This window comes from Rutilus rutilus (genome assembly GCF_951802725.1).
Source record: "Rutilus rutilus genome assembly, chromosome: 22".
NCBI classification, from domain to species: Eukaryota; Metazoa; Chordata; class Actinopteri; order Cypriniformes; family Leuciscidae; genus Rutilus; species Rutilus rutilus.
Genome location: NC_140227.1, coordinates 7,743,951 through 7,770,460, shown reverse-complemented (window position 1 = coordinate 7,770,460; position 26,510 = coordinate 7,743,951). Strand labels below are relative to the sequence as shown.

The window sequence follows — 26,510 nt, the reverse complement described above, 5'->3', positions numbered from 1 at the left end:
TTTATTCTCAATTATTCTCATCTTATTATTCTCAAATTATTTCTTACGTAATTACACAGTAATTGTTGCTTAATTGCTATGTAATTACAGATAGTGTAAAGCCTAATTCTGTAAATTAGTGGGGTGCTGGATTGTAAGAGAACGTAAAACGTACTTAGAGGAGAACACACGTGTTAGATGGTTTCGTTTTCATCAAACCGATGCCCATGAAATTGAACTGAGCAGGGTTATAATCTGGCAGCATGTTGAATTCGGTGTGTGGAGCATTCAGGCTTTTCTCCCGAGAGGTGACTTGGTAATGTGCTCGGAAGTTACAGAGGGGGTTGTATCCAGGTTTGAGGCTGTCTGGACAGCGGAAACCTTCCTTGATGAAAGATCCATGCTGAGACACGGCTACAAATCCGTCCTTGTGTGGCATCATCTTTATGACTGGAGAGTAGACGTACTGGATGTATAGCAAACAACCTGTAAAGAAATGACCAAAATCAAGCAACTGAAACAAGACATGAAAGACGTTATTAGCAAGTTTTACAATTTTAATTGTAAAAAATTAATCTTCCAAAAACGTTTCATAAACATTTAGCTGTCATGTACAACACTGAACAGTCCTCACCACTAGAGACATCCCAGACTTTGATGGTTTTATCCAAGGATCCAGTGAAGACATATTTATCGTTTATTGAGAAGACAGCACAAAGGACGCCTTCAAAATAAAAACCCTTGAGGATGGAAAAAGAACAAAACATTTTAATGTTACACAGCAGCTGTTTATTGGCAGCATTGTATGTCACACTGAAAACATAGTTAATTAGTTCTTGTTGACTTGATTTCTAGTAAAAATAACACTATAATATAGTTTGCACCACTTTACAATAACCATGTAATAACTAGGAACTACTGTATACTGTAAAATAAAGTGCTAAACTTTAGCGCTAAACACAGGCAAAATGGGAACAGGGAAAATGAAAACAAACATCACCCTGACATATACATTCTCTGAAAACATGTCTTAACTTATTCAGTATTGCTTCCCAGGTAAATGTATATTGTTTTAAGAACTTTTAGTTATTCTACCTGGAAAATAAGACAAATTTATATTAAAAACTGGATTTTAAAATATTTTTTTTCTAAAGTATCTTTAATGGAGAAGTCAATTGAATAAGGCATAACCTTATAACCTTTGTATGTGTTGGTAGCACATCCTGATACAGAGCATTAATGTTTGTCACAGTCAGATCCGTCAATGATTTGTCTAAATTCCAGACTAAATCCATGAAGTCTAAACTTTTCTTGACAGGTGACTGTTGAAGAGGGCGGATTCTGGAATCCACTGCTTCTTCATGTAATGAGTGATTATAATCAAAGTATTAATCATTATTTTACCTTCTTAATATCACATGAGTTGAATGACTTCTCTGGGCTTGTGAGATTTTACTTTGTTATAGAAGTTACTAGTGTGATTTCTGAAAAGTTATTTTCATGTATTCTCTAGTCTGTATTTGATGCTTGCTCATTCAGCCCGGCTTCCAGAACTGAATTATGGACTTCTTTAACATGTGTCAATATATACAATTGTGGTCAGAATTAATGGCACCCCTGGTAAATATGATCAAAAATGGCTGTAAAAAATACATCTGCATTTTTTATCCTTTTGATCTTTCATTAAAAAAAAATGCAAAAATCTAACCTTTCATTGAAGTAAAAGAATTGAAAGTGGGGGGTAAATCACATTATGAAATAAATGTTTTTCTCTAAAACACATTGGACACAATTATTAGCACCCCTAGAATTTTTTACGAGTAAAATATCTCTGAAGTATATTCCCATTAATATTTACCTTTTTTTTAGCACACCAGGGTGACTAGGAACATGACATTGACTTCTTGTTTCACAGGAGTTTAAAAATGAGGAAACACAAAGGCCAAATTCCCTTAATCATCCATCACAATGAGTAAAACCAAATAATATAGTTCTGATGTGCATCAAAAGATTGTTGAGCATCACAAAACAAAAAGTGGCTGTAAGAAAATAGCTCAAGAATTGAAAATCCCCATTTTGACCATCAGGGCAATAATTAAGAAGTTCCAATCAACTAAAAATGTTACAAATCTGCCAGGAAGAGGACGTGTGTCTATATTGTCTTAATGCACGGTCAGTTTGAGTGGCCAAAGACTCTTCAAGGATCACAGATGGAGAATTGCAGAGATTAATTGAGTCTTGGGGTCAGAAGCCTACCAAAAAAAAGGATAAAAAGTTCCCCATGTGTACAATTTAATATACTGTTGGATCTTTAAAGCTACACTGTGTATTTTTTTTAAGTTGATTCTTAGCAAAAAACACTTTGTTCTATCAAAAGTATATGTGCTCATTCATGTGTAATTACTTCCACCAACTAATAAAGTATTCTCGTAAGCGTAAAATCTGCCATTTATAATACATACGAGCGAGTCGCTCGAATGGCGGAAGCCATGTTGCGCCTCCATCTTGAAAATACATTCGCCAAAGAGGGACATACCTGGAAATTCAAGCGTCGCCTTTCGCGTTTTACACACAGTGACACTGTGACCGTGACGAATGCGAGGGGGAGATTAGGAGGTTACTCGCGACTGCCGGCAGATTTGAAAGATTGCTGAAGATGGAGGATAACGCCTAATTTCGAGGACATGTAGCAGAGTCGCCAAGGAAGCGAAAGAGAGAATTAAAACGTCAACGCGACAGGCAAATCAGCAAGACCAAAGTCAATATTGGAGTAACTTTTCCCAGATGGAAAGAGCTCATGAGGAGCAAAGATTTTAAAACGGACGGCGAAGTTGCCTGCTTTCTTCTCGACAGGTAATTCAGCCTTTTTTTGTAAATTCGAAGTTTTATAGTTGCTTGTCTAACCATAGCATGGTTGTGCATAACGGCAGAACGACCTCTAGTATAACTTGCGTTACTTTTCCTCACGTCAATGGTGAAAAGTATTGTTTACCTTGTAACATAAATCTGTGCTGCGACGGATCACAGGTGATGAATAGTTTTAAAGGCGCAATTTTTGCGAAGTCGAACTGGAAGCCATGTTAATCTTGGAATAATACGGCCACCGTAGGAGTTTAAACGCCCTCGGAATTGAAAGGAAAAGAAACTAATATTCACTGGGCAGTCATATACAATTGCACCGCTAGATGGGGGAAAATATCACACAGTGTAGCTTTAATGTTGTGAGCATATTTTACTGCTGGAGGTCCTCTTGTTCAGATACATGGCATTGTGGATTCTATCAAATATCAACAGATAAAAAATCTAAACCTGACTGCCTCTGCTAGAAATCTTATAATGGGCCGTGGTTGGATCTTCCATCAGGAAGATGATCCAAAACAAAACAAACATCCAAAACAAAGATCCATAACAAACATCAAAATCAACACAAAAATGTGTTACGGAGCACAAAATGAAGCTTCTGACATGGTCCCAGTTCCCTGACCTGATGAGTGGAGTGAACTGAAGAGAAGCACCACCAACATGGAGCTGGGAATCTGAAGGATCTGGAGAGATTCTGTATGGAGGAATGGTCTCTGATCTCTTGTCAGTTGTTTGTCCAAACTCATCAGGCATTATAGGAGAAGACTCAGAGCTGTTATCTTGGCAAAAGGAGGTTGCAAAAAGTATTTAATAAAAGGGTGCCAATAATTGTGGCCAACGTGTTTTGGAGAAAAACATTTTATAATGTGATTATAAATTATAAAATCACCCCTTATCTGTCTATCTGTGGAAAATTACTATGTTTATCTATTTCTTAGCCAATCAGAATCATTCAATCTGAAGCAAGGATGTAGCTTAGACCTTGGTGTATGGTATAACTGCTGTGATCTTTGTAACTGTAAGCGGGGCGGCCTACAAAACTCCTTGTGAGTCTTGAAGCTGACTTCTGCTGATGAAACTGCAAACTATCTTCAATAAAACTTTTCTTCAATTAATTATAATTCTGACTCCGGGTCTTCATTCATCATGTCTGGTTCTGGGTCTTTGACTGTAAATCCCCTTACACTGTGTTTAAGTTGACCACTGAAATCGAATGTGGGCTGCAGCTTTTCGCTCAACTGGTTTGGGGGGGAAAAAATTCAAACAAAACTGGAAAAAATAATAACATTAAAAACAAATAATTAAATAGACAATTTAAGAACTATTTGTGAGAAGTTTGTACTTTTTATGCTTATTTGAGTATCACTCTGTTAGCGTAGCAACATGCTAATAACTTCCAATAAAAAAAATGTCTGCATTTTTATGCTTATTCAAGCATCATACTGTTTGCTTGCAACATGTTAACAACAAACTCAGTTAAAACTAATTGTGAGCAGAGCCAAAAAAGACCAAAACACAGGCAAATTATAGTTTAATAGACTATTTGACCTTGTACCGGTATTCGTCAGTAGTACGTATTTTCTAATGCTTATTGAAGTATCACATTGTTAGTTTAGCAGCATGGAAACAATAAACTCTATTTAAATAATTTTTTAACAGAATAAAAATAGACCCAAAGATAGGCAAATTAAATTCCTTGGCTCAATTAAAAAAGCTCAAATCATAGCAACCTGTGAACCCTCACCTTGTACTCCATGGTGTGATTCAGCAAGACGGGACTCAGATTCCACAACTTCTGAACACAGTCTTGAGAGCCAATCAAAGCTTGCGTGTCCCAGTTGCTCATGGTGATGCAGGTTATGGCTGCCCCGTGGTGATCCAGCTCGGCTGCCGTGGCGCTCTTAAAGTCATAGATTACAACTTCACCACCAAAGGTCCCATAGAGCAGCCTGCAGTCGGACAGCAGAGCCATGGCGGAGATTGGGGAATGCAGTAAGCACAAGGAGTACCTCTCAAATGGGCCGTCCACACAGGGGAAACTGTCCCTTGATGTAATCTCAAACAGACAGACCGCATTCTCATATGCCACAGCCATTTTGTCCTCCCGCGGGCTGATAGCTATGCTGCGTACTGTCGGTAGGCTTTCTGGAGGTGGCAGGCACAGGGTTTCTTGGGCAAAGTCCAATGGGTAAATAAGGATGGTACCAGTCCGCAGTCCACAGAAGAGTAGGTTTTTCTGCTGGGCTAATTCCATACAGCACACCTCTGAGGACACGTCCATAATGTCTGTCCGTAGACCTGTGAAATATGTGAATGTGAACTTTGGCTAAAGAATTTTTTTAGGAATGTAATACTTTTAAAGGGATTGTTCACCCAAAAATGAAAATTGCTAAACTACTCACCCTCATGTCATTCCAAAGCCGTACGATTTTCGTTCATCTTCGGAACACAAATCTTTTTGATGAAATCTGAGAGCTTTCTGTCCCTCCATTGAAAGCTACGCAACAACTACTTTGATGCTTCAACAGTTCACAAAGAGATCATAAAACTAATTCTAATGAATTGAGCGGTTTAGTCCAATTTAGTTTTCTGATAAGACAATCGATTTATATGATGAAAAGATTGAATTTAGGCATTTATTTACATATAAACATTGATCAGTGAACATAAAACTCAACCGTACCACTCAACACTGGTAGTTGCGTAGCTGTCTATGGAGGGACAGAACTCTCTCAGATTTCATAAAAAAATATCTTAATTTGTGTTCCGAAGATGAAAGAATGTCTTGCGGATTTGGAACGACATGAGGTTGAGTAATTAATGACAGAATTTTCATTTTTGGGTGAACTAACCCTTTAAGATCTTGCACATAATTACAGCAATGAAAACCAATATCCTCTTATTACGTTTCACCTTCTGAACAGCTCCAGGTGAAAACTTCTGTTTTATTTCCCTCTTTGACATAAAATAGAGTATCACCGTCTTTCGACAGGACCACTAGGGGGCAGTATGCTGGGATGAAACTCTTGCTCCTGTGCTTGGTGTTGTAGTCCAGCTGCCATACTTTGAGCTGGTTGGCAATAAGAGAGGCAGAGATAATAGTGCGCTGATGTACAGCCAATGTGGACACAGCAGAATCCATCACACCGATCCAGTCCAGCAGGGCTCCTGTGGTTACACTCCACACCTTGAAGAGTACAAGATGATCAACTTACATTCAAGGCAATGGCTGTGAGATGAAACTGTACCTGTTTGGGAAGAGAGGGATTAAACTGACCCGTATAATCCGATCCTGGGCACTTGTGATGATTTCGCTACATTCACCGCTTGAGACCGCGCATAGGACAGATGCATCATGGTGAAGATCCAGAACCTTCTGCATTGAAGTCAGTGTCACAAGGAACACACACAATGTTCTGTCACATCCTTCAACAAGAAACAAAAGTAGTAGATCAGAAGATCAGATCTCTGAAAAGATAACATCTCATTTAACATAAGATCATTACACATAGACAATACTACATTGTGTGTGCAACCCAAGGAGGGCTCTGATTCTACAACAATCAAACTCAGCTATTCAACCCTGTTACCAATATTTTTGTAAAAAAAAAACAAAAACAAAAACAAACAAACATATTCTTTAATTTATAAGAAAATAAATACCAACATTTGGTCCAGACTAAATAACAAAAATATCAAAACTTCATACCAAACTAGATACCTGAGTGATACCTGGAACACTGTTAGCCATTCAGTTATTCCATATAATATTTATACATTTTTATTGAATTACTCAAATATATGCTAATATAAAATAAAACTGCTAATCCACAGATGTATCTTAATTCTACATATGAAAATTTATATATAATGTAGTTCAATTTATTCAAATTAAGGGGGGGGGGGGGACATATGTATATATATATATATATATATATATATATATATATATATATATATATATATATTATGTCTGAATAGGGTTTTCACAAAATTAACTATCAGTATGAAACACTCCTATACTAAAAAAAAATACAAAAATAATTCTTGCTATGTTCCCATTGCCATGTGTTCTAATAGTAAATTTAACAGATTCCCCCTGTTGAAGAATAGCTTTCTTGAAAAGTATTAGAGCGATATAAACAAATTGTACGTAATGTGGTGCAGCGTCAAGCTCTGAAAGTTCTCCTAATAAACAGAGAGAAGGGGATAATGGAATTTTAATCTGAAGAACAATTCAGCCATTCATATCTTGATTTCCTTACAAGTGTAAACGTGGTCTTTTGGCCATGTCCCAAATGGCACAATTCTTGTGCACTTGTGGTCTTGCAGACTTACAATGGCCACCGTGCGCGTGTCTGTTAAGTCTACAAGTATGTAGGGTGTCCCATTTGTCATTATGGGTTTCCGAAGGGTGCTTGCAAGCGCCCCCTTTGCCGCCGATATGCACACTTTTGCGAGCCCGCACTGAAGCGATCTCCACAGCAGACTTCTACCCGATACTCATACGTCATGAAAGTGTGGACTCGGAGGAAGACTGCAAGGGCTTAAATTCCAAATTCCATTTGGGATACGGCCTTGTTTCAATGGAAACACTGTTTAAGTGACCCAACATTCTGGCTCGACTAATGGTAATTGCTGATTAATGGAAGAATGGGGGGGGCTGTTTTATATTAGTGGTGCACACTTCAAGAGTGATTAATAAATGAAAAAAGATAACCAGACAGTGACACGTGTAAAGGCACCTGCAAAAAGCAGTTTTTCATCCTCAGATGTTCTGAGGAACAAAGCTGGAGAGGGAAGATCAACCACAGACTCAATTCCATGGCTCCATACCTGCACACACACAAACACCTTCGAATAAAGCTGAAATTCTACATTTTGCTCGGTCTTTACAGAAACAAGGCGCATACCGAATGCAGACGGCCTTCCCCAAAAGCAATGAGTATCTTGGAGTATTTGGTGAGTGTCAGAGAGCAGGTGATATTGTGGTGTCCAACAGAGCAGGGTAGGGGGGTCTGGGAATTCTGCACGCCAGTGTCAGTGTCATAAAAACAGAGTGTCCCCTCACTGCATATGCATGCTACGGCATCTCCCACAACACCAAGAACAGAACAAACCTCTGTGGTCACCTCATACAGGGGCTCGGCAGTGTCCAAGTGCCAAGCTTTAACCTAGTAACAAAAGGATGGGAACAAAAAACTATAAACAAACAACATTCAACAGTTATATTAATTATAAGAGGAACACAAACATAAAAATTCGGTCATTATTGATTTGATGTGAGGGTGAGTGAATAATGACCTTATTTCCATTTTAAACTTTTCCTTTAAGAAAAAAAATATGATATAAATTTGTCATACTAGGCTGCTTGGGTTGGTTATTATAATCTTCCTTTCTTCAATCAAGTGGACATGTGTAGTGGTGTGTGTTTGGACAGACACTGCATCAGCAATGCAGAAGAGCTGTTGTCCACTTATCAGACACCATTTTCTTAGTGTGCCATCGAGTGCAGTAGATAGACAGTTATTGGTTTTATCCATCATCTTCAGGGACAGCACCCCCGCTACACAGAGAAAGAGAAATTTAAGATCAAGTCTAAACCAAAGGTTTTTATATTTTCATATACTTGAACAGTGTTCACTCTAAAGCATTTTTAATGATGTTTCTACCAGGGTTGCAAATTGAATGTGCATTTGGGAGCACAATGTACGTTAGGTTCACTTTATTTGAGAAGTTTATAGCATTTCAGCAGTTAAATAAAATCAAATAAAAGCCTGATCATTTAAAATGTTTGCAGCTTGAAGAGTTTGAAAGTTTGAAAGTGAAAAATTTTAATGAAAAAATGTATTTACATAAATGTCAGTAGTGTAACTTGTAGTGAAATACAGTATAAAAGTATTATCATATATTTATTTTTTGTTTTACAGTACAATTGTAATTTACAATAGAAATATATTTGTTGCCTTTTCTATTTTTGTAATTAGAGTTAAAATAATAATAATAATAATTATTATTATTATTCCTAAAACACCAGTGTGGATGTGACGTGAACTATCACAATTAAACCGGGTTGAGTCCACTTTAAAGTCCAGCTGCAAAGTCTAAATAAAACACTTAAAAAGGTTAAATATTTTATCTAATCACTTGCATGGTTGCCATGTGATCACTAACTGGCATCATAGAATCTTGAATATGAATGTGTCGTGAAATTATTGAAATGCTAGTTTAAAATCTTGAGTTGAGCCAAGATTTCCTCACTTTCAGTATAAGATTTAGCTTGGAATCAAGTCAAGAGAAAAAGTGGGTGAGCCATTTCTCCCACGTCCCCTGATTTGCGACACCCTGTTTTTTTTACAATGCTTAAAACCTACCTGTGTGTCCAGAAAGAGTATGAAGAGTCTCTAGATGGCTTAGACTCCAGACTATGATCAGCCCATCCTCTGAACCCGCTACCAGCAGCTCCCTCTTTGAGCATAGCACGACAGTCTTTACCCCTTCAAAAGTCAAGAAAACACACACAATGCTATGAAATCACATTAAGCGCATTAGCAGCATGTCTGGAAAGTTTAGTTTTACTTTAACAAAAGCAAGAATGAGCTCCTTTATATGGCGTCACCTTTAGTGAACCCTGTGAGGGTACTCTTTAGTGGGCCCCCAGGGGCCTGAAAGAAGCTGCATTTGGGCACAAGCACTGGGTCAGTACAGGATCCAAACCAGTCCATGCACTGAGAGCACAACTGACCAATCATAGAGGGGTAGAGATCAGCAAGGCCCTGCAGCCTGGCGAAGATCTCTGTGACCAAATGTGAGGGAGCTTATAAAAGAGTAAGATAAAAAAAGAAAGAAAATGATCAAGTTAAAAAAAAAAATACAGAAAGACGAGATACTTTTTTTAAAATGATGTTTTAGATGTTTCTTGAACTATAATATTTCAAAATGGAACGTGGAAGAATGATGAATTGGTGTGATTGGTTTTCCTGTGCCTAAAAGGAAATAAGTCTTTGAATGTCATCTGTAAATTCTCACACTAATATTTATGGAGGATTTAAAGGGATAATTCACTCAAAAATGAAAATTCTGTCTTTACATTTATATTGCACTTATTGCATTGATATTAAAGAATTTCATACAGATTTGGAACAACCTGAGGGTGAGTTCAAGTTGTTCCAAATCTGTATGAATTTCTTTCTTCCGCTGAACACAATAGAAGATATTTGAAAGAATATTGGTAACCAAACAGTTGATGGGGAAAAATACTATGAAAGTCAATGGGGCCCCATCAACTGTTTGGTTACCAATATTCTTTCAAATATCTTCTTTTGTGTTCAGCAGAAGAAAGAAATTCAAACTTGAAGATGAGTAATTGATGACAGAATATTCATTTTTGGGTGAACTATCCCTTTAAGAGTGCTCTAAAAACTGACAAATGAATAGAAATAGAATAGCCATATGTAAACTTGTGTATTTAATTCATATTTTAAATGTACTCATTTTAAGATGAAGGGTGTAATGACACTTCACCTTCAAAGACCCCATGAAATTGCTTGAAAAGTGCAGTTTGCTTTCCTCTAGAATAGATGACATCTAAAGCCGAGCACACACTTAACGATTGTAAGGCCGATTATGACTTTAATTTGATACTTATTACTGATCATGATCAAACGCGCCGAGTTGCGTTCAGCTGGTGTTTAAAATCTGCTCAAGTCATGGGAAACAGTCTGTAAGTGCGTTCAGTCAGTCTTAGAATGTTTCAGTTAGTCGTTAAGTGTGTCCCGGCTTAAGCTCACAGACAAACTAAAAGCTACAAAACTCCAAATACAATTTCATAAAAACATGAAACCCAATACTATGGATAATTTAGAGACAGAAATTGGAATGGTGAATTTTAATGAATTTTAAAACAAACAAGCTAAATATTGCCTTACAAATAGATTCTTATTTCCATATATTAAATAAATATCATTGGTGGGACACAGCCTACGGAAGCCCCATACTTACCCACTTGGCCATCGCTAAAATCTAATGAGGGCTTAAGCAGCAGAAATGTCTCTTTCAGCATTTGTATCTCAGGGCATTCTGTGAGATCAGTGCAAAGCGACAGGTCCTGAATAACACAGCTCACGCCACACTGCAGAGTTTTACAACACAACCAATCCAGACTGCCTGAGAAAAAAAATGCACAATTATCTTTTCATACATTTAAAGTTTACCAAAACTTAAAACACAATACAAAGAACAGTTGTCAGGTGGTCATTTAGTAGGGATGAGATTTAGTGGGGATGGGATAACAGTAGGTTACTACATACGGTAACCATTTAACCATTCCTTTCTTTAGGGAAAATTTAGATAAAATACAATAGATTTGACAATTTTTTTAAAGAAATGTATACTTTTGAAGGGAAGTGCAAGCAATACTGTGATCAGATGAAAAGAGACACATGTATAACTTCACATAATGTGCATGTATGTATCTTATTACTAGTAAATTGCATACTTTATTACAAATAAATAAATAAGAAACGGTTCAAACTGACCATATGATGACTTTTGTTAATAAAATAATACCAAAGGATAATAAACAACCTAGATAAAACTCAAAATGGTGTTATGCTATGTTCTTTTAGTGGAACAAAGTAATTGTGCCATGGCTCATCTTATTTATTTCATATTAATTTATTTAAAATTTGCAAAGTCTACATGTTCGTCAATGAATTTCACGTACACCTCTTATTTTAGAGTTGCTTTTTGTGAGCACTTCTCCTTTGTGCACATTTTAGAGTGGCCTTTTATTGTGGCCAGCCTAAGGCACACCTGTGCAATAATCATGCTGTCTAATCAGCATCTTGACATGCCACACCTGTGAGGTGGATGGATGATCTCGCCAAAGGAGAAGTGCTCACTAACACAGATTTAGACAGATTTGTGAACAATATTTGAGAGAATTAGGCCTTTTGTGTACATAGAAAAAGACTTAGATCTTTGAGTTCAGCTCATGAAAAATGGGAGCAAAAACAAAAGTGTTGCGTCTATAATTTTGTTCAGTGTATATAAGCAATAAGCAACTACATGTCAACTAGCAGTCATTAGAGTGTTAGTAGACTCTCTGCTTAATATCTGCTAGCAATTTTTATGGTCCATCAGCAGACAATCTGTAAGCAACTTTGCAACTACATGTTACAAGAATAGAACTTATTCTACTAACCTGAACCCTAACACCTAACCTTAACCTAACAGTCTTGTAACAGTCTAATACCCTAATGAGAGTTAGTTGACATGTAGTTGCAGTTACCTTTAGTTAGTAGAATGTCTAAAGTGGACCATAGAAATAAAGTGTAAACCTATTCAAACCTCACCGAGCACTGATTGGCTTAGCTCCTCCCATTTTCCTGCATGAGCGAGGTGATAGGGCAGTTCATGAAGCTTTCGTAAATTGGCAATTTTTCCAGTAAACCACAAGGGCTGGGGTGGTACCTTGAAAATATAGCATGTTTTACCACAAAAAAAATTTTTTTGTAAATATATAGGTTACTTACATCTAAAAAATATTTGACAATGCTGATTTTGTGACCTTGAACAATACCTTTCTGTCAGCATTTAGCAGTGTGGTTAGCGAGGGCAGAAGAATAGGCCTGAGCTGCCCTTTACTCCACTGTCCTGAGAAATACTCGGCAAGGATGGAGTGCATGTCAGCTTTCACATTGCGTGACAAATATCTCTTTCTTACCAGTTCTGTGAACTGCCTAAGAAAAGTAAAGGCTAAGATGAGAACAGTGATAAAATAGGCATAGGGAGCACTAGGATTTTTCCTAGAGGGCCGCCCACTTGCAGACTAGAGATTGTCAACGGGTCACATTTCGACTGGTTATCATTGATCAGTAAGCTCATGCTGGTAGATCCCACTCATTTCAATTTTTTAAACTTAAATTTTCCATCTGCTTTTACTCCATTCCATTTATGCAATCAGGAAAGAAAACATTACATTGAGACTGATTGTAGTTTAGAAAATTTTCAAATGTCCAAACCTTTACCTGTGTGCGAAACCCAGTAGAATAACACCCCCCTCCCATCTCTCCGCCAGATGAGCTCTCAGGTCATGTCGGAGACGTGACCAATGAAGACGCGGGAATCGCAAGAGTGTGTGGCTTGGAGGAAGCCAGTACTTATAGATCTCGGCCAGAACGTCATTATCTAACGACAAGACATCCTGTAACTCTGCCTCTGATAGTCCATGTCTGTTGAATATGTAAATATAGGCAAATAATTACATTTAAAAACTTTGAAATGTCAAAAATAAGAGTTAAACGTGCCAATTATGAAGACTAGTATTTGACTCATCGAAAGCTGCAAATATACCACAACAAGTGCATTTATGCAGATTTCTTAATGTGGCACAGAGGCTAAAGGGATAGTTCACCCAAAAATGAAAATTCTGTCATTAATTATTCACCCTCATGTCATTCCAAACCCATAAGGCTTTCGTTCATCTTCAGAACACAAATGAAGATCTTTTTGTTGAAATCTTAGAGCTTTCTGTCCCTCCATAGACAACAACGCAACTACCACTTAGACGCTTCAAAAAGTTCATAGATCATAAAATGAATCCATATGAATTGAGTGGTTTTAGTCCAAATTTTCTGGAGACACAAATTTAGTCGTGAATTTAATCTTTTATTCACAAATTATCATTGATCAGCGAACATAACAATGCTTGATGCACAAGAACAAACCTCTTGCTGAAGCTCAAACATTCTGCTTAACACAAGAATGTACCTCATTGGTTCTTGCACGTCAAGCGAACATGCTTGAGCGTACATTTAACACAACTGTTACATGTGCATGTAGTTTGACTGGTTACTTTTTTCTTTCTTAATGGTTTGTCTGCTCTCTAGTGGTTGGAAATGTTTGTTACCTGTGTCTTATGAGCAGATTCCCATATCCATGACCGGGTGAGCATGGATATAAGGAGCCTCATTGCTACATCTGGGCAGCGGGATTTGTACAGCGGTCTAGTTGCACTCGGTTTTCATTGTTTTCTGTTTTCCCTGTTCATTTGCTCCCACATCTTATGTTATGATTATTGTTCGTAAATAAAACCCCAATTGGATCGAGCCTTTTGTGTTGACCCTCTTCTATGTTATGGCTGTGACCGTAACATAATTGGGGGCTCGTCCAAAACTATTACGTTTATGTTATTTTCAACTGTTTTGTTATTTTGTCTTTTTTATGTTTAGTGGTTATTCAGAATAGGGGTATGCTTCAGTTCACTTGCAGCTGTTCGTCAATTGGATCAGTGCGCAGGATTTCATGATTTCAGTGTTTAAAGTTGCCCCAAGCCCCTAATGCCACTGAAGAGGGTATAAAATTAATGTTTAAATAAGGTAAATAAAATTGTGCTGTGGAATTGCTTTTAGTTACACTAGTGATTTTGAAACTCATTTTCAAACCTGTAGAATTTTTGTGGTAATTTCGTATAGCGGCCAAATTAAGTTCATATTCTGTTTAGTTGGGTGAATTGATAATCTTCAGTGAGAGCGATTTGATGGTCTAATTGCTTGCACAATTTTCAGGGTAAATGCTAGTGTTTCTGTTTTCACTATTGTGAGTAAGTGTGTGGATCTGTTTTCTTAAAGTGGCCCGAAAACGTTTGATCATTGCTATTGCAATGTGCAATTACTGGTAAGGCGCAAGAAGCCTATGCGGCATTATATATAGAGGAATCTGCAGATTATAAGGTAGTGAAAGCTGCTATATTAAAAGCTTATGAGCTAGTTCCAGAGGCGTATAGACAGCGTTTCAGACATTGTTCGAAGCCTCCCAGTGAGACCTACTTTGAGTTTGCGCAAGAGAAAGAAATAATGTTTGATCGTTGGTGCTCGTCTCAAAAAGTTTAAACAAATAAAGAACAAATAAGACAACTCATTTTGGTGGAAGAATATAAGAATTGCTTACCTGCTGCTCTTTCTACCTACATAAATGAACAGAAGGCCGATACACTCCACAAAGCCACTACCTTAGCTGATGACTTGATTTTAACGCATAAAGAGAAATCATGGGATAAAACACATGCTTCAGGAACCGTTTCTGGCTCGGGGACAGACTCAGGTTCAGGAACAGGCTCAGGCTCGGGCTCGGGGACAGGCTCAGGCTCAGACTTGGGAACAGATTCAGATACAGGCTCGGGAACAGATTCAGATACAGGCTCGGGAAAAGATCTGGGAATATGGACAGTCCTTGGGGCAGGAACATGTCTAGGAACAGTGTCTGGCTGTGTTCTGGGTCGAGGCATGACGCTCTCCAGACACCGGATGACAGTCTCCCTCCAGTCTAGTCCTGTGGTGTCAGGGAGGTCGATTGGATGGTAGAATGTGGCCCCGATAGGGAACAAGGTGCTCAGGCTCTCGCCATCGAGGGTGCTGGTGACAGCAAGGCGGCAAAAGTCCTTGACGAATGAAAAAAGTTTTGGCTCTCCTGAGCCATGACTATAATGCTCACCCTATCGTCCATTTTGGCCGGTCCGATTTTCTGTCACGGTGTGGTGCAGGCAGAAGAAGACGAAGGAGAATCAAAACTTCCAATGCAAACTTTTACTCACAATATAAATCTTACAGGTACATAGAAGACAGGCAGAAGGTTCACACACACTTAATACGACGGAGATCGGACAATGAACAAGGTAACACAAATGGCTTAAATACAAGGAGAAACAGATCAGGGAAATGAGACAGCTGACAAGACTAACAAGGTAACAGGTGTGACAGATGAACTAATAAGGGTTACCACTAATAAGGGTTACCGTGGGAACAAAGGAGTGGCGGGAGAACAGAACAAAGGAAGACATGTGACGTTCGTTGCTACTGTTGATGACAGTGTTCTGAAGTATCCTAAGGTTTTCTCGGCATGCACGGTTATATTCTCTATGGTCTCTTGATAAATTAATTGCTGCTCAAAGGTCAGATCGTACTCTTGCTCCATTGAGTTAATTGATCCAGAACAGGAAAGTGTGAGTGTGACCCTGGAATACTTTCTCACAGGTTAATAATTAATTTGTTACATTTATAAAGCGCTTTTCTCTGCACTCAAAAAGCTTTACATAGAAGGGGGGAATCTCCTCACCCACCACCAAAGATGCTACATTGATGAGAAAGTGGGCACCGTTAGTGGAATACCGTTCAAATTGTGGTTCCAGTTGTCTGAAGAGCTGATTTTGGATGTGGCACATAATGGTTCAGCTAGTCATTTAGGTGTTATAACTAACTAACTAACTAATGTATGATCGGATTTTGCTAAGTTTTTATTGGCAGGGTCTGAAGAAGGATGTTTCACGCTACAGCCATACTTGCCACATTTGTCCAATGGTAGGGAAGCCCAACCAAACTATTCCATCTGCCCCACTTTATCCAATTCAGATGGTGTCGGAACCATTTGAACACATAATAATTTATTATGTTGGACCTCTTCCCCGTTCAAAGTCTGGCTACAAATATCTGCTGAAGATAATGTGCGCGGTTATGTGTTTTCCCGAGGCGGTCCCTTTACGTATCATTACTGCAAGAATGATATCCAAGGAAATGCATTAAGTTCTTTACACTTTTTTGCTTGACAAAAATAATCCAAGTGACGAGGGGACGAATTTTACATCTTGTACGTTTTCAAGAGTGCTTAAGTGTATAAGTATAACGACACTGTTTATCACCCTGAAAGTCATATGTAGGGTGCACTGGAGAGGTTTCACCAGACCCTGAAGTCTATACTTCGCACTTATTGTTTTGAACTTGAACGAGATCAGGAAGAGGGAATTCCGTGGTTACTTTTTGCCTCACGTGAAGTGGTACAAGAATCACTCAGGCTTAGCCCGGCCACATTCCGCGTGGACCTTTGACCATATTAAAATAGAAATGGCTCTGTGATTTAAAAAGTAGAACCCTTCTCGAGTACGTCACAGAGTTTTGTACACGCATTTACAGAGTCCGTAAGCTAGCCAAACAAAATCTTGAGAAAGCGCAAGACAAGATGAAGACTTGGTTTGATAAGAAAGCTAGAGAACAAATTTTAACCCTGGTGACAAAGTGTTGGTGTTGTTTCCTGTGTCGGGTGGATCACTGCAACCTTAAGGTTCTCTTAAATTTGTCTAGTCAGTTACCAAATTTATCTCCTACTGAGAAAGCTGATGTTTTGGAGTTAGTGAGCCAGTTTCCGAATTTATTCAGTGACATCCCTGGCCAGACGTCCGTTATTGAGCACGATATTGATGTGGGGTCCACCACTCAACCTATAAAACAGCATCCATATTGCATCAATCCGTTGAAAAAAGCTCTTCTGCAAAAAGAGGTGCAGTATATTCTGGACAATTACATCGGGGAGCCTAGCTCTGGAGTTCGCCGTGTTTGCTCATTGGTAAATCCGATTAATGGTTTGTCTGCTCTCTAGTGGTTGGAAATGTTTGTTACCAGAGTCTTATGAGCAGATTCCCTACCCCTGAGGACCGGATGAACATGGATATTAGGAGCTTCGTTGCTACATCAGGGCGGCGGGATTTGTGCGACGGTTCCCTATTCATTTTCTCCCCCCATCTTATGTTATGATTATTGATCATAAATAAAACCCACATTCGATTGAGCCTTTTGTGTTGACACTCTTTTACGTTATGGCTGTGACCGTAACAGTTGATGAATGTTTATATGTGAATAAAAGCTTAAATTCAATCAGTTCATCATATAAAGCTATCATATCTTTTCAGAAAATGTGGACTAAATCACTAATTTCATATGGATTAGTTTCACAATCTATTTGTGAACTTTTTGAAACGCCAAAGTGGTAGTTGTGTAGCTGTCAATGGAGGGACAGAAAGCTCTCAGATTTTATCAAAAAGATCTTCATTTGTGTTCTGAAGATGAAAGAAAGTCTTACAGGTTTGGAACGACATGGGGGTGAGTGATTAAAGATATAATCAAATTTTTTGGGTGAACTATCCCTTTAAATCAGGGTAATTTCCCCCCCCCATTTCTTAATATAAAAGACATTATCAATTCACTTCTGAATGGTGCACAACCTTGGTATTTAAACAGGAATCACAATAACAGGAAACAACATATGACTTCAGTGTTGATTCTCATTCATAGTCACACAAATGTATGCATACTGCCAGTCATGACAACTGTGGAACTTAAGGTGGTTCTGATGTGACATATTTTTGTACATCTTGTATGCATTTTTACACATAGTTTGGAGGCAAGACAGCATGGCAGTGTAAAGATGCCATTATACCTAATTAACAGAGCATCCTCATCTATCATTAAAAATCAACATAACAAAATATGACTTACCTTGATAACAATATGAAGCTCAAAGCATGACTAACTAGCTTCTTCCCATGATTCTCCTCAAGTGATTGCAAAAACTGTGTCATCACCTCCTGTGCAGAGATGCCCAGGTGAGAACTAGACATGGAGGTCCAGGAGGACCACTGTTTAGCAATGTCTAGTATGAGTTTCAGATGCAAAGGGCTTCCACTTTGCTGGAAGCTATGTAAGATGGTGTCCAACTGTTCTGAGTTCAGCTTGCGTCCAGCTGCGCTCATGTAGGCATCAATGACGTCTTTCCCTTGAACGTCTGTGAGAAGTTCCACTCTAAAGATGTTTTCCTCTGCTGTAACCAAAGATTTACATTTCTCAACACAGTCATCAGAAGTAGAGAGCACAATGTGTACATTAGGTGGGATCGCTTTAGGTATCCAGTCTAGATTATGGGGCTTGTTTGCCTCTAACAGCTGGTCCACTGCATCTAGAATGAGTAGAAGCGTGTCTCCTTGTTTTGACACGTCTTCCAGCGTGGAATGGAAAAACCGAACCAGCTCTTCATGTGTGTTGGCAATATGTGGGTGGGGGAACTGCAACCCTGAAGCTCCACACACTTGAAGACATACACCTCTGAGAACAGAGTCAACATCTGAGCTGAGTGGAGATGTTCCCAGCAACCTCAGCACCACAATTCCCCGATGATCAACACCTCGCATTTCCTGTGCCAGTTTGCAAAGCAGAGCTGTTTTACCAACCCCTGAAGGTCCATGAACCAGAAGAGGTTCATGGCAAGCGTTAGTGGACTCCCACATGGTGATGCAGATCTTTCCCAGAATGCTGTCCCTCCCTTTAAACACAGAACACTTCTCCTCGCTCAGCATGGCGTGATGGAAGAGCTCTTGTTTCAACCAGGACCATCCTGGATCTACTGTGCTACAACCTCCTGAAGTTTGCAGAGTGTTCCTGCTGATTAGTTCCTTCATTTGAGATGATACCTGCTCACACAGTTTTCCCAGATATTCCTTGTGTTCTTTGCGGCTCGGGTTCATAGCTCCTTTGCTGAGCTCCATGCTGAGAGGTTGGAGGCGATCTGTGTTGCAGATGCGTTGCTTCAGGTCTGCCAAGAGCTCCCGTGCTTCTGTGTCAAGCAAGCCGTCAGCTGTGACATCCAGGAGGAACTTTGCAAAGTTTTTCTTGCAGTCTCTTTTACTAAGTCGAGGCAGTTCACGGATAAACAGCACAGCTGATGCCTCGCCTTGAGTCTTGAGAAAGCCGTGCTCCATTTCATACTCTAAGACTATGAAACATACGTAAATAACATGATAATCATTCAAATAAAAGGAAAAACTAGGACAGGACTCATTAAACTTAAAATAATTTTAAATATGGTTTTGGGTCACATTTTTTTAATAATTAGAAGATGAAATACCATGTTTTTTTTTCGTTTTGTTTTTAGAATTTAGTTAGATAAACTATAATCTAACATCTTTTACTATTCACTTTCATTTACCAAAAACATAATGTTTAGTCATGTTCCATATTTTACAACCCTGTTACCATTTGATTTTACCAAATACAATAAAATTATTTAAAACTCTGACACCCAAGAAGTAACATCCTGTTTGGTTACATTGTAAAAATCACAAATCCACATACAAAACAAACGTAAAATGAAGCTCCTCGATTACTACCTCACCCTCATGACACTCCAAACCTGTATGCATTTCTTTCTTCTGCAGAACACAAAAGACAATATAAAAAAATTAAATATAAAAATGATACAATGAAAGTCAGTATTGGAAATTGTTGTTTTGGAACCCAGTGACTTTTACTGTATGGATAAAAAATATATATTTTTGAGTGTGTGTGTGTTCCGCTGAAGTCAGTCAGTCATACAGGTCTGCAATGAGAAAAATAAAAGACCCAAATCTACACCATATTCCTGGAAAGTTTCATAATCTCTCACCAGATTTGAAAAACTTGTGCTTGTGGTCAACAGTGATATCCCCGTCTCTCTCAGCCTGTTGGGCGGCAGTGCGGAGAGCCTGCAGCAGTCGTGACTCTGTCAGATTCCAGGATATGACATCATTATCATGCAGCTGTCCGCTCTCAGATCCCCTGTCATTGTAATGAGGATAGTGAGCTGTGATTGGCTGGAGGATATATGTGGGTGGGACTGAGTTACTGTCTTTGGAGAACCATTGGTTAAGGAGCATTAAACCCTCTGAATCTTTGGAGAGTTTTGAGACCAGCGACTCAAACTCCGTTGCTGGTATAAGGTATGGGATGGGGCGATGGCCGTACTGATTACCAAGCAGAGCCTGACAAAAACAAATAGTGCAAAGCAGAGATACAGCATTACACTTAGGGATTTTAAATGAGAACCAAAACAAGCCTGATAAGGTGTTAAATGGCAAAGACTGAATAAAATGTATTAATGTTGCTGGTGACACTTACAATAAAAGTCGGCCCATCTGATATTCTCTGACAGGTTTCAATTTCTTTAATGGACAGTTCCGTTGTCAAATGATCATCTGCGAGGATGTCACGCACTCCGCATCTGAGATCCACTAACTGCGAGAAAAATAAAATAAAATTCACAATAACAAACCAAAAAAATATATTATGCTCTTTGGTGGATATGTTTATATAAAAAAAAAAAAATCCGTTCCCACCAGAATTAATCTACACTACATTTACACAACACAAACCTCAAAGACGAGACCCAAACTTTGGCAGTGGACCTGCAACTCAGAATAGGCCTTCTCCCAGAATGCATTTCGCTCATTTTTCATGTCTGTCAAATAAAATGTAGTTTATTAATGGCAGGTACTGTGTGAGTGTGTGTACTTGTACAACTATCTTTGTGAGGACCAGTTTGAGTTTTAGACCATTGGAGTGAGGACAATGAGAGTAAAGTGAGGACATTTTGGCCGGTCCTCACTTTCTGAGACCCCTTTAAAGGCCTGTTTGAGGGTCAAGACTTAGTTTTAGGGATAAGGTTATAATTAGGTTAAGGGTAGGTTTAGGGTAAGGGTTCGGGTTAGGCACTTAGTTGTGATGCTTAAGGTTAGGGTAAGCAGCTAAAGATTGCATTGTGTCAATGAATGTCCTCATAAAGATAGATGTACAAGAGTGTGTGTGTGTGTGTGTGTACATACATATACACATACACATACACATAATACATACAGTGGGTACGGAAAGTATTCAGACCCCCTTAAATTTTTCACTCTTTGTTATATTGCAGCCATTTGCTAAAATCCTTTAAGTTCATTTTTTTTCCCCTCATTATTGTACACACAGCACCCCATATTGACAGAAAAACACAGAATTGTTGACATTTTTGCACATTTATTAAAAAAGAAAAACTGAAATATCACATGGTCCTAAGTATTCAGACCCTTTGCTGTGACACTCATATATTTAACTCAGGTGCTGTCCATTTCTTCTGATCATCCTTGAGATGGTTCTACACCTTCATTTGAGTCCAGCTGTGTTTGATTATACTGATTGGACTTGATTAGGAAAGCCACACACCTGTCTATATAAGACCTTACAGCTCACAGTGCATGTCAGAGCAAATGAGAATCATGAGGTCAAAGGAACTGCCTGAAGAGCTCAGAGACAGAATTGTGGCAAGGCACAGATCTGGCCAAGGTTACAAAAAAATTCTGCTGCACTTAAGGTTCCTAAGAGCACAGTGGCCTCCATTATCCTTAAATGGAAGACGTTTGGGACGACCAGAATCCTTCCTAGAGCTGGCCGTCCGGCCAAACTGAGCTATCGGGGGAGAAGAGCCTTGGTGAGAGAGGTAAAGAAGAACCCAAAGATCACTGTGGCTGAGCTCCAGAGATGCAGTCGGGAGATGGGAGAAAGTTGTAGTAAGTCAACCATCACTGCAGCCATCCACCAGTCGGGGCTTTATGGCAGAGTGGCCCGACGGAAGCCTCTCCTCAGTGCAAGACACATGAAAGCACACCTGAAGGACTCCAAGATGGTGATAAATAAGACTCTCTGGTCTGATGAGACCAAGATAGAACTTTTTGGCCTTAATTCTAAGCGGTATGTGTTGAGAAAACCAGGCACTGCTCATCACCTGTCCAATACAGTCTCAACAGTGAAGCATGGTGGTGGCAGCATCATGCTGTGGGGGTGTTTTTCAGCTACAGGGACAGGACGACTGGTTGCAATCGAGGGAAAGATGAATGTGGCCAAGTACAGGGATATCCTGGACGAAAACCTTCTCCAGAGTGCTCTGGGCCGAAGGTTCACCTTCCAACAAGACAATGACCCTAAGCACACAGCTAAAATAACGAAGGAGTGGCTTCACAACAACTCCGTGACTGTTCTTGAATGGCCCAGCCAGAGCCCTGACTTAAACCCAATTGAGCATCTCTGGAGAGACCTGAAAATGGCTGTCCACCAACGTTTACCATTCAACCTGACAGAACTGGAGAGGATCTGCAAGGAGGAATGGCAGAGGATACCCAAATCCAGGTGTGAAAAACTTGTTGCATCTTTCCCAAAAAGACTCATGGCTGTATTAGATCAAAAGGGTGCTTCTACTAAATACTGAGCAAAGGGTCTGAATACTTAGGACCATGTGATATTTCAGTTTTTCTTTTTTAATAAATGTGCAAAAATGTCAACAATTCTGTGTTTTTCTGTCAACATGGGGTTGCTGTGTGTACAATAATGAGGAAAAAAAAAAGAACTTAAAGGATTTTAGCAAATGGCTGCAACATAAAGAATGAAAAATTTAAGGGGGTCTGAATACTTTCCGTACCCACTGTATATACAGTGAGGAAAATAAGTATTTGAACACCCTGCTATTTTGCAAGTTCTCCCACTTAGAAATCATGGAGGGGTCTGAAATTGTCATCGTAGGTGCATGTCCACTGTGAGAGACATAATCTAAAAAAAAAAAATCCAGAAATCACAATGTATGATTATTTAACTATTTATTTGTATGATACAGCTGCAAATAAGTATTTGAACACCTGAGAAAATCAATGTTAATATTTGGTACAGTAGCCTTTGTTTGCAATTACAGAGGTCAAACGTTTCCTGTAGTTTTTCACCAGGTTTGCACACACTGCAGGAGGGATTTTGGCCCACTCCTCCACACAGATCTTCTCTAGATCAGTCAGGTTTCTGGACTGTCGCTGAGAAACACGGAGTTTGAGCTCCTTCCAAAGATTCTCTATTGGGTTTAGGTCTGGAGACTGGCTAGGCCACGCCAGAACCTTGATATGCTTCTTACAGAGCCACTCCTTGGTTATCCTGGCTGTGTGCTTCGGGTCATTGTCATGTTGGAAGACCCAGCCTCGACCCATCTTCAATGCTCTAACTGAGGGAAGGAGGTTGTCCCCAAAATCTCGCAATACATGGCCCCGGTCATCCTCTCCTTAATACAGTGCAGTCGCCCTGTCCCATGTGCAGAAAAACACCCCCAAAGCATGATGCTACCACCCCCATGCTTCACAGTAGGGATGGTACTCATCACTCTTCTTCCTCCAAACACGTTTAGTGGAATTATGACCAAAAAGTTCTATTTTGGTCTCATCTGACCACATGACTTTCTCCCATGACTCCTCTGGATCATCCAAATGGTCATTGGCAAACTTAAGACGGGCCTTGACATGTGCTGGTTTAAGCAGGGGAACCTTCCGTGCCATGCATGATTTCAAACCATGACGTCTTAGTGTATTACCAACAGTAACCTTGGAAACGGTGGTCCCAGCTCTTTTCAGGTCATTGACCAGCTCCTCCTGTGTAGTTCTGGGCTGATTTCTCACCTTTCTTAGGATCATTGAGACCCCACGAGGTGAGATCTTGCATGGAGCCCCAGTCCGAGAGAGATTGACAGTCATGTTTAGCTTCTTCCATTTTCTAATGATTGCTCCAACAGTGGACCTTTTTTCACCAAGCTGCTTGGCAATTTCCCCGCAGCCCTTTCCAGCCTTGTGGAGGTGTAGAATTTTGTCTCTAGTGTCTTTGGACAGCTCTTTGGTCTTGGCCATGTTAGTAGTTGGATTCTTACTGATTGTATGGGGTGGACAGGTGTCTTTATGCAGCTAACGACCTCAAACAGGTGCATCTAATTTAGGATAATAAATGGAGTGGGGTTGGACATTTTAAAGGCAGACTAACAGGTCTTTGAGGGGCAGAATTCTAGCTGATAGACAGGTGTTCAAATACTTATTTGCAGCTGTATCATACAAATAAATAGTTAAAAAATCATATATTGTGATTTCTGGATTTTTTTTTTTTAGATTATGTCTCTCACAGTGGACATGCACCTACGATGACAATTTCAGACCCCTCCATGATTTCCAAGTGGGAGAACTTGCAAAATAGCAGGGTGTTCAAATACTTATTTTCCTCACTGTAAATATACACACACGCACACATAGATATAGATATAGATATATATATATATACAGTATATTATATTATATTACATGCATACGTTTTTGCACACACGTGTGTGTATAAAAATCTGAGTTTAAGGGACTAAAACAAGTAGTGCTAGCCTTACCTGAGTGTGTGGAGCTGATGAACACCCGCACCATTCTGGAAACAGGTTGTAAAGCATCAGTGCTCTGTCCCCGTAGAGCCTCCAATCCAAGAGCTTCGCTCATCTCCACCACAGCCATCCTGACCAACACACCTCAATAAATCCAGAATATGATCACCTGCACTCCTGTCCTCATAACCCACCCAAATCTTAGTGACCCCCCAAAAAATACAGCATTGAATAATGAGCTCCAGGACTACTGAGCATCACTGCTTAGTTCGAGAAGTGAAAGAGTAGATCTGAAAGCCGAATATTAATTGAGCCCCTAGATGAAAAACACGTTTTCCACAGTATTCCACTATAAGGAAAAGAAAACCGCCCTGTTGCGAAGCACTCTAGCACATTTGTTTGTTCTCCTCTGCACCCGTCATTTTATCCACTGAGATCAGGAAGGCCGAGAGAGACACGGTGTTTACGACCCGGACCCTGGAGACCATGAGCAGCTGCCACATCTTTAATTAACCCAAAGTGTATGAATCCATTTACTGTTGCTTTTCATTTCTGTTTAAGATCCTTGGAATCATTTTGCCTCTTTACAAATAAATATAATATGATTTTAAATGACAAGTATTTACGTGAAGCTGATAAACTGAGCATGCTCCCACAGGAGCAGGTGATTTTATTGCACTAACTAAACCTCTGCATCTGTTAATTGTTACTCCGTGTTGTTTGTTTCTAGCTTCTCTAATGTGCTCAGAACCCTTCAGTCTCGAGAGAGAGTAAACCAACTCTAGGCTCACCAAGGAATTGGGTGTCAGGGCTGATGCTTTGAATCATGATCAAAACTTACTTTGCCCCAGGCAAAATTGTGCAATTTATGTAATATGTTAACAATAAAAACAAAAAGACCTTTTCATTTCTTACATGAATTTTCTTGGTTTTAATATTACATTAAATGTGGAAAAAGATCTGCTATGATTTTATTTGGATTATATTTTACATCTCAAAAAGTTGCAGTTTTTTGCAATTAGTACTTGTTATTTATTTAAAATAATACATCACAGGTAGTAAACCAGTACCATTTTATTTTTTGTCATACTGCTATATAATTTAAAATTGTAATTAATTATTAATATATGATATACAGTGGTGGCCAAAATTATTAGAACGGTAAGATTTATTAATGTAGCAGTCTCTTCTGCTTATTTATTTATTTGATTTCTATTTCAGATAAATGCTGTTCTTTTGAACGTTCTATTCATCAAAAAATCCTGAAAAGAAATTGTATACAACTGCTTTCATCATTGATAATAATAATAAATGTTTCTTGAGCAGCAAATCGGCATATTATAATGATTTCTGAAGGATCATGTGACCCCGAAGACTGGAGTAATTATGCTGAAAATTCAGCTTTGATCACAGGAATAAATTACATTTAAAAATATATTCAAATAGAAAACAGTTCTTTTAAATTGTAAAAATATTTCACAATATTACTGTTCTTGCTGTATTTTGGATCAAATAAATGAAGCCTTGGTGAGCAGAAGAGACTTCTTTTAAAGCATAAAAAAAAAAAAAAAATTCTTACCGTTTTAATAATTTTGGCCACCACTGTATTTATTTAGTAATTCTGTGTTTGTGAGAATATATATATATATATATATATATATATATATATATATATATATATATATATATATATATATATATATATATACATATGTATTTATTCATTGATTTATTTATGGACAAATGTGCTTAATATGTCTTAATTTACTTTAATTTTGTTTTTATTTCTTGTATTTATTTATTTCTTGGACCTGTTGTGAATCATGTAACTGGTATCT

At 38.7% G+C, this 26,510-nt stretch overlaps 1 protein-coding gene across 1 annotated transcript; it reads right to left on the bottom strand.

The window, feature by feature from the left end:
• Positions 1-52: 52 nt before the first annotated feature.
• nwd1 (NACHT and WD repeat domain containing 1) lies at positions 53-25,027 on the bottom strand. The gene is given in 20 exon segments (XM_084395415.1): positions 53-465; positions 614-719; positions 4,586-5,139; positions 5,748-5,749; positions 5,751-6,028; positions 6,119-6,267; positions 7,587-7,677; positions 7,755-8,015; positions 8,205-8,407; positions 9,216-9,338; positions 9,461-9,658; positions 10,843-11,007; positions 12,198-12,315; positions 12,425-12,584; positions 12,873-13,076; positions 18,168-19,437; positions 20,107-20,461; positions 20,598-20,710; positions 20,848-20,937; positions 24,685-25,027. Coding segments are annotated over 20 exon segments (4,869 nt in total). The 5' UTR covers positions 24,803-25,027; the 3' UTR covers positions 53-154.
• Between the last annotated feature and the right edge of the window lie 1,483 nt (positions 25,028-26,510).